The sequence below is a fragment of the Aplysia californica genome, unplaced genomic scaffold (genome assembly GCF_000002075.1).
Source record: "Aplysia californica isolate F4 #8 unplaced genomic scaffold, AplCal3.0 scaffold00350, whole genome shotgun sequence".
In the NCBI taxonomy this organism is placed as follows: domain Eukaryota; kingdom Metazoa; phylum Mollusca; class Gastropoda; order Aplysiida; family Aplysiidae; genus Aplysia; species Aplysia californica.
Window position 1 is genome coordinate 109,115 of NW_004797620.1, and position 9,479 is coordinate 118,593.

The window sequence follows — 9,479 nt, forward strand, 5'->3', positions numbered from 1 at the left end:
TCTCTCTCTCTCTCTCTCGCTCTTCATCTCCTTCCCTCTATCTGGCATGTTAGCGTATGCTCATTCTATTTTCCTATTTTACTTTCTTTTTTGTCTCTTTCACTCTCTCACTCATTCTACATTCTCTCTTTCTGTGTGGGTTTTTTTTGGTAGACAGAAAGGTAAACATATACCCCATGCATTTGTGTTTTTGCATACAAATATACAAACATGCTCGCATTCATTTAAAAATATATAAATATACATTGACAGATACAAATGTGTAAATATATTATTTTAATAGACTGATTGATGGGAGAGTCGATCGGGAGATGGGCTGAGGAAATACTGGGACACGATACGACTGAATCGATTGCTTTGAGACAGAATCAGATGGTATGTCTGTCTGCATTCTCTGATTGTGTCGGATCCGACAGATACAGATGTATGACCAGGAAAAAAAATAAAGCAATAAAAATATTGAATGAAGCTACACGAATTAGACATGCTGAAGCCGAGAGGGGCGCCCGCAAGCTACCCACTTCCACAAGTTGAAATGAAGCTTCTAAATGCTCCCAATGAGGCACACTCTTCTCTGCATGAATAGGTCTCATTGGCCATATCAGAAGCCACAAATCGTCATAATCCTTAATTATATTTCTATATCTCTTTAAGAAATTGTCTTCTCTGCTGGTGCTTATGCCATCCTCAGACATTGACGGATGAACAAATATTATTATTATTATTATTATTATTATTATTATTATTATTATTATTATTATTATTATTACTTTCATTATTATCATCAAAACTAATTATAACAATATTATTGCACCCCAAGGATATGTGACGTTTGCTATGACAGGCAAATATAGTGCAGATTCAAGTAGGGGGGAGGGAGGAGAAGAACAAAGGGAGATGTACTTTCCAGTTTACTTGGGTAGGAGGAGAGAGATGGGGTATGGGGTGACAGGTAAGAGGGGATGAGGTGGGTAGGGGAAGGGGATTGTGGTGAGTGGAATGGGTAGTAAACTTATTGCCTCTGTCGGAAAAGCAAATATAATGTATACGAAGAGAACTAGTGATAGAGATCTAACAAAGGTGAACGATTAGAAAGGTTGATTTCTCACAATGTGCCATGTTTCTATGGTCATACCGACCTATATTCATCTGTCTAACCCTCTCTGCGCCATTTCTTTATTTTCAAACGATTTCTTTCCTTCTATACCTCCCATCTGGATAGCGACGGAAAATTTCCTTCTGAAAAATGCTCACCTTTCATCCCCTTCCCTACTCCTTTACCTGTTCTGTCGTCTCCACTCCCTCACCTACTTTGCCACCTCCTCTGGGCTCCTGACTCTTTCTGCAACTTTTCTACTGCTACTCCTTGGCTCCTTATTACTGCTGTGTTTCAGCCACATCCCTGATCTTATGGTAAGAAAGATCTACACCCAGCCCTCTCTAACAAGGGCGAAAAATCTCGGAGGTCCCGTGTGCAAGTGACGCACGTTGAAGATCCCTTGGTGGTTCAAAATCAATAAGAGTAGGCTTCGGCCGCCACCTGGGCAAAGTTCAGAATGTCCTACCTATTGAAAATGTTTAATGTGTCCCGCGTGCTCATATGACCTTATTGCAGTTGCGAGCGCTGTAAAACACTTACAAAAACGAAAAAAAAACCTCACTCACACACAGACAGACTGACACACACACACACATACACACACACACACACACACACACACACACACACACACATACACACACACACACACAGATAAAAGCAAACAAATAAAACCGGCAGCACAGGATCGTGTCCCTGAAGGCAGGCAATAGATTAAAGCAATGTGTCCCCCCCCCCCCCCAGCGCTTCCTCACAGTGACCTATTCCTGAAGTTTCTCGTATCAATGACCCGTGTTATCACGGAGTAGCTAAGGGACGGTCTCAATATGTCAACAGTGACGTTTGAAAAAATAAAAAACCCACAAAAAACTGCTACAAAAACAAACCAATAAATCAAAATCAAAAAACAAAATAGAATCATTACGGATTACCCCGGATTTTTAAGGTAAAAAAAAAACAACTAAAAAGGGCCACGGCATTTTTAATCAATAGCAATTATTTAAGTGTTGCGATACACATATCGATGCCAGTAAACGCGTACTGAAAGAAAGATGTATATTAACATAGAGAGAAATCCGTGCAATTAGTGTTTGACAACCTGGTGTCCACTAGTGAGCAATATAGTACTTTTGGTACATCGTGAGAATGACCATGTTACTGACGCATATTGTTCATTGGTTGAAATGCATGTAGGGGGGCATTAATTTGGAGCCTTTTTTAAATGAGCGGAAGTGAGTGCTTGTGAATGATTAGGTCGACAAACCAGTGAATAGTCTTTGGCACTACATCCACGGCTGCTGCTGTTGCTGCTGCTGCTGCTGCTACTGCAGCTACTACTACTACTACTACTACTACTACTACTACTACTACTACTACTACTACTACTACTACTACTACTACTACTACTACTACTACTAATACTACAACTACTACTACTACTACTACTACTACTACTACTACTACTACTACTGCTGCTGCTGCTGCTACTGCTGTTGCTATTGCTTTTAACTCCACTCGTCGACGACAACTGTGCAATACAACTTCATTTCTGACACCCGATATTTACTTTTTTTTTCTCTAACATCAAATATTTTATAAAGATCTAGTACTGGATGTTTGGCCGGTGTTCTGGTGTGCTTTTTTTCCTTCTTCGATATCAATTTTTTTTTCTCCTCCTTATCGCTTTTCCTTTTTGTGTCAGTTACCCTCTTGTAACTCCTCTGATCTTTATATGACCAAATCCCGGTTTAAAGTTCCGTAAAACTCTTACTAAAACAAACTAAAGATCTTATCGTTCTTTAGGTTTTAGTCAGGACAGCAGCCTTTGTTTGTTAGTCAGCTTTTCAACAAAAGACACATGTATAGCTTAGAATAATGCTGTAGCAAGTTGTCAAATAGTAAAAGGCCAAATGAGTGCTCTTAGCCGAGGCAAAATAAAAAGTATGATCTTTAAAAACCAGGAAGAGATTTAAAAACAAGCATAAAAAGGACGCCAAACATGGAGCACTGAGGAGAAGCCTAGCGTGTATTGTTTGCAGAGACCTGAAACTGCAACAACACATAAGAAGGAGAAGTGAAATATGCCGATTACTGAAGAGTGCGCAGTGTTTACGGACTTGAAGATTAACTGGCTACGGGTGGATTGGTCTTGGGCCAAAATCAACGCGAAAATCTCGCAGCACTAGCGGGGAGCACAGGAGAGAAGGCAAAGTCATTGCTGCTAATGAGAGACATTGCATGTGAACCCATCCGTGCTGGCGATCATTACTGCTAGGGTTGGACTCAAGCCGGCTATATATACCCAGCTTGCAAGTGGAGCTAATGACAAACGTGCAAGAATATTCTAGAATCTGGCGAGTTACCTAACAAGTCATTACCGAACGACTCCTGCTGATTTGTATCCGTTTGAGAAGAAATTTTTAAAAGGCAGAAAGCTATTTCAGTGTAAAACCTGGTCGTTCATTTAGTATATCTGCACATCTCGAAAGAGGAAAAAAACATCAAAGGGAGCTATAAAAAAGGATAAGCCAAAATATTTGTTTAAATATTTCTCATGCTGGGTAAATAGTAAAGACGGAAGATGTTCTAATTTTGATGATACCAATTTTTGTCGGAAAGAGGAACTTTCTCTTTGTTTTCTGTAATATTTACGTAAGATACATCGTTCAGTAGAAAATGAACGACGAACGTCGTATATTATGGGTTTTGTTTGTTTTGTTTTGTTTAAATAATAATAGTAAAATAAAATTTAGTCGATCTTATTTTTTGGGTTTTGTTTAGCACTTCATACTTCGTAGCTTCGTCACCTATTTATGGCATCTAACTTAATGTTTGTTTGTTTAATACTTCATGGCTTTGCGAATTACATTATATAAAGGGAATTGGATTTTTCCATGTCGTCGAATGAAGGCGGTGTGTAATCCTATAGTAGGGCTTGCTGGAGCGGCAGGATCAATATTGTGGTATTAAGGGTCAGAATTGTAAAGTGATTTGTGCTCGGCGAAGATTTCCAGGGTTTTCCATTGTGAATAATTACGTCATTGTGTAAACCAAATGCTTTGAACAAATCAATTTAAATCGATCAATGGGCATGGTGTTGCATGCTTGATTATAGGTGGTTGGCGGAAGCTTTGTTGTGGTTTTGTCCTTTTTTCCTATCAAACATCTACCAGTATCGTCTTTATTTCTCCTCCTTCTTTCCTTGTAATTTTACTCTCAGCTAGCACCTCTAATCTTCTGCACTCATATGACCTGTTTGTGTTACAAGTGCCGTAAAAATCCATAAAACTAAAAGTAAGCTGGTGTACTTTTAGACACAATGTACCTTTTTGTTGCGTATGTCTTTGAATTCGTGCAGAGATTTTTATAAAAGCATTTATAGCCTTAGATTGTCTCATCTAGCTCAATGCTTACAATACGGCACTGTACATATGATCTAGAATACGCTTTAACTCCAGTCTTTCTGAAACATTACGAGTCGCGGGAAATGTTGAGGGAGGGACAGGAAAGGTTTTGTAAAAACTTATTTTTTTTCTCTACACACATTAGTATGAGATATTGTTGCCATTGAGAAACGCTTATTTCATACTATTGCCAGTTTTTCTTAACCTGTCTGCCTCCTTTCTGTCTCTCCAGGGAATATCCAGGATAAGATCGTATCGACTCCCCGTTTGATGCGCAGCGGAATGAGGGACCGAAATAACTCGCTTGAGAAAATCAAAATAGGGCTCATTGAAGCGTGCAAGTCGCCGGAGTGAGTGGAGGCTGCGGTGGATGCGCGCGTGCCTGGCATTGGCGCTCTCGGCTCTTGGACAGATCGATCGGCCCTGTGTGGGGGGAAAGAGTTCATCCTCTGGTTCTCGGAGTGTCTCTCCTCTCTGGACTGAGGCCCCGCCACCTCTGTCCACTCAGGTGGCAGTAGTAAATCAGGACTGAGGCCCCACTACCTCAGTCCAAGATGGACTCGGGCGATACCCGCCTCACGAGCATCCCCCTCTCCCACATCCTGGAGAATATGGTTGTGTTTTGCCTTTCAAGCTCTCATTGTCTCTGTGTAGACAACGCCGAAAACCTACAGCCCTGACAGCAAAACAAGTTTGGAAGATTCTTTAATCTCAACGTACTAAGTTTTGACAACTTGTTGTTTTCTGAGTTCGGGCCAGGAGGATTACTTGACAGTGTTCTCACTCCCGTAAAGACCCCCGTGTCTTCAGGGGAAAACAAAAGCCCTACCACCCTGACAACCAGTCGGCTGTAACACGACGCACGACAAATATCTTGTACAGTCTGTATGGAATAGCGGACAGAAGGACGGAGAATATGACGAGTGTGTCTGCCTCGGCCGCCGTGACCCCCCCTGTCCTCTACACTCCCATGAACAGCACCGATGTGTACATCCCGTACGGCATCAACGGCTCCCTTTATGTCAATACCACCTCCCCAAATGGCACAGACCTGTTCGGGAACATCACAAATACCACCCTAGCGCCACCAGAGGACGAGCAACCTCCCATCCCGTACCAACAATGGGAACAAATCATCGTGGCCGTCATTCTTGGCGCTCTAATCATCTGCACCATTATCGGAAACTGTCTGGTGTGTATATCCGTTGCCATAGTGAAGCGGTTACAGTCGCCGTCCAACCTGCTGATCGTGTCCCTGGCCGTGGCGGATCTGTTCGTCGGGATGACCGTCATGCCGTTCGCCGCGGTGCGCCAGCTGTACGGCTCCTGGATTCTGGGTACCATCGTCTGTGACATCTGGACCACCACGGACGTACTGCTGTGTACCTCCTCCATCCTCAACCTGTGTGCCATCAGCGTGGACCGCTACTTCGTCATCACTCGACCCTTCCAGTACGCCATGAAGCGGACGCCCAAGCGGATGGGTCTGATGGTGTTCATCGTGTGGACGGTGTCCGCAGTCGTGTCCATCCCGCCTGTCTTCGGCTGGAAGAGTCCGCACAAGCCCTACGACTGTATCATCAGCGATGATATTGGATATCAGATCTATGCAACCCTATGTGCCTTCTACCTTCCGCTAATCGTCATGATCTGCGTCTACTTTAAAATATGGCGGGTGTCCTCCAAAATCGCAAAAGCTGAGGCGAAATCCAAGATCGGGAGCTTCGACAAAGGCGCGGAGTTCCAGCTTGGTCGTCCGTCGCACGACTCAGGAGACAGTAGCGTCATGCCCAACGGATGCCTCAGAGACGGGGTTACCAACGGCGGGGGTGGAGATGACGACGGATCAATAGAAATCTTACCAAAGAAACTGGAGCCGGAGAAATCTAGCCGGCGTCGATTCACGATCCGCTCTCTGATTCCGAGACAACCCAAGCTGAGCAACACTAAGGAGAGGAAGGCCACCAAGACGCTGGGTATCATCATGGGCTGCTTCACGCTGTGCTGGCTGCCCTTCTTCATCCTCGTGCTCGTCAGTACATTCTGCAGAGAATGTCAAGTCCCCATGGAACTCGCCAGTGTTCTAAACTGGCTGGGATACGCCAATTCTTTCCTAAATCCTGTGATATATGCACGTTTCAACCGGGAGTTTCGGACTCCGTTCAAAGAAATCCTCCTGCTGCGCTGCCGTGGGATTAACACTCGCATGCGCTCTGAGAGCTACGTGGAGCAGTACGGTCCTGTGGTTTCCCACCGGGACAGTCTACGTCCACCGACAGACTCTGTTGTTCGTTACAACAGCCAGGGGCAAACTGTCGTAGCTCTTGGCAATGGTTCTGCTAACGGATCTAGACACACAGAGTCCAAAATTTAAATGCGTCATCGATTTTTAAATATTTTTTTTTCGTTATGTAATAACTTATACTATTAAGTTTCATTTAATTTTGTTTGGATCTCTTCTTTACTTCACTTGCTTTAACTTTTACTGATGTCTTTACTAGTATAATACGTTTGACTTTGAGTTTCCTACTGTGTTGCTGGTCCTGAGCGATGTGGTATACTCGGGCGGCGAACATATGTTTAGATAGTTGAATTGAATTCATTCTAAGTTATAAGTTTTACGTATAATTTTGCCAGTGGTGAAACTTAATCTGTGTGTGCTACATAAGTGATATTATATGTTAAGTATACTGCTAACTTGTCCTGATTTTACACACACACGCACAAACACACACACACAAACACACACACAAACACACACACACACACACACACACACACACACATATGATTTATTTCTCTCTTGTACACCCTTGTTCTCGTAAATATTTCTATCGGTGGCGTTTGGAATGAGCCTTTTAAATGAAAGATACGGCTGTAACTTCAAGCTCACCAAGTGTGATTCCTGTAAGACATGCCGGATAGTATGCTTGGTGAATCTATCTTGAACATCCACAGTCATAGAGGAAAAGCTGTCTGCCTTGCTCCCAACAACTCTGTGCCAGTGAGTTTTCCAAAGGCGATGTATGCTTAGAAAAATGGCAATTATAAGCAATTATCTACTTAAGCTTTCCTAGGCAATGTGTGTAATTAGTGAGAAATAACTACCAAAAGAAAAAAGCTATAAATTGATATATGTTTAAAACCCGGAAACAAACTTTGAAGACTATCTTTCTTTCTGTTCGCTTCCTCGTGAGCTTTTAAAGGAAGACTATTGTCCAAAGAAAATTCCATAGCTGCAGATAGGGCTCTTTCTTCACTCACATCAAGTTTTCACATAAACTATTTTCCCTGCTATCTTGTAATTCAGTTTGTTTTGATATACATATTATATTTGGCATTTCCCCTGAAGATCTCGTCTTTATTGTAATATAGGCCTTTAATAAAAAACGATCACAGCCGGACACACGCTCAAAGATTTGTCCTCACGTTGGTCACAAGTAGCAATAATTCATCTGGATGCGCAACGAACGCATCTGTTGGAAAGAATCGTCTCCCACATAATTTATATGACTGCAATATTTTCTATTTTCGTGAGGCTTTGTTTGACTAGAATTTGTTCCACTCTTCATCTCTTTCTGTCTTGGAAAGTCACAAGCTAGTCTCCGGAGTTGCAGGAAGTCCATGTCGAGTAATCGAGACCTGTTCTGCTTTCTTCCAACAGTGGAGAAAAAATGGGCGGCCAAGTCGTGGTGTCTGCATTTCATCGAAAATGCTCTATCTCTTTTAAAACAACATTAAGGCTGGAACGTTCTTTCGTTGTATAAACTTGCCTTGTTGAACAAAACTATAGTTAGACAGACATGTACTTGCTTCTGTGAGAAGGTTTTTATAATTCGTACTTGCTCTTCTATTAACATCAAGCGATATGTAACAGTAATGTTAGGCCTTCAAAGTGTTACATTTACAGTGTGGATCCCGTACCATCTTGACCATAATTTACTATAGAATGGTAAGCTATTTTTCCCAAGGAGGATAGGTAGAATAAACAGCCTAGTGTTGGTTTGATATAACAAACTGACCGTGTCTGGATGTTGTGATCTTGCGCAATGACGACTGCTTTATGTGTACCACACACGATGATATTAACAGTGATATATTTTGTATCCCTTTCTAAATTGCGTTTTCTTGCATAAATTAATATGCTTGTATTTCCGGTTACATCTCCCTCCCCTCCCTAGCATCCCAATACCCCCTATTGTTATGCCTTTGATAAAACTCACTAACAATGTTATAACATTTCAACGCTGCTGTTCTTCTGTCATTTTAGTTGTGGTTCAAAGGAATCAAAACTGTATTGATGTGATCTGAAAATCATGCAGCCTCATTAGATCCATTTATGCTGTGTGCTTAAGTATCAATGTAGTAGCCGTTAATGTTTTGTCATGATCATTTATCAGTGTGTCATATTATGCATAATGTTATGATACGTGTATTAACCACTATGAACATAATATATATTATTAACCACTTGCAAAATGTGATTCAGCACCTTGATATAATACTTTTTAGCGATGTACTGATTGCGAACACAACACGTACGTGCCATACTGAAGAAATGCGAACTTATTTTCATATCGACTGAGCTACCGATTCCCAGAAAGCTTGCCTAAATGTCATCCAAACAAACGTTGTTTATTCGAGTTACTTTTATTTTGTAGATACTAATACAATCTTTGTTTTGAATACTCTCCCCGTAATATTATGTTCAGCTTGCCGAGACTAGCAGTCACGACAAAGTGTGTGCTGGAGAATATTAGACTTAATTACTTGTTTTCATAATGTTTGATCTTGTACAAATAAGGTCATTGCTAATTTATTGTATGATAATACAAAACACACTTGGCCCGTAGTTTATTTAATGATACATTAGCATGAAACACGCGTGTTTCTTGTAAAATTGATAGGTGAATGTTTGATTAGTAATAATGTAAATTATTGTTTTTTATATAATATATCGAAAGGAGAGAGAGAGA

General features: G+C 41.5%; 2 protein-coding genes across 2 annotated transcripts in view; both read left to right on the plus strand.

The window, feature by feature from the left end:
* Window positions 1-9,467, plus strand: part of LOC101848898 (5-hydroxytryptamine receptor 1A) — a 33,988-nt gene extending 24,521 nt beyond the window's left edge. The window contains exon 2 of the mRNA XM_005102927.3: window positions 4,736-9,467. Within this exon, the coding sequence (XP_005102984.1) occupies window positions 5,420-6,877 (1,458 nt within the window). The 5' untranslated portion in view covers window positions 4,736-5,419 and the 3' untranslated portion in view covers window positions 6,878-9,467. The remainder of the gene's footprint in view (window positions 1-4,735) is intronic.
* The window catches only part of LOC101851588 (5-hydroxytryptamine receptor 1A), a 112,345-nt gene that overhangs the window by 94,620 nt on the left and 8,246 nt on the right, over window positions 1-9,479 (plus strand). Inside the window, exons 3-5 of the mRNA XM_035970967.1 lie at window positions 4,215-4,241; window positions 5,158-5,219; window positions 5,314-6,836. Of these exons, the coding sequence (XP_035826860.1) occupies window positions 4,215-4,241; window positions 5,158-5,219; window positions 5,314-6,836 (1,612 nt within the window). The remainder of the gene's footprint in view (window positions 1-4,214; window positions 4,242-5,157; window positions 5,220-5,313; window positions 6,837-9,479) is intronic.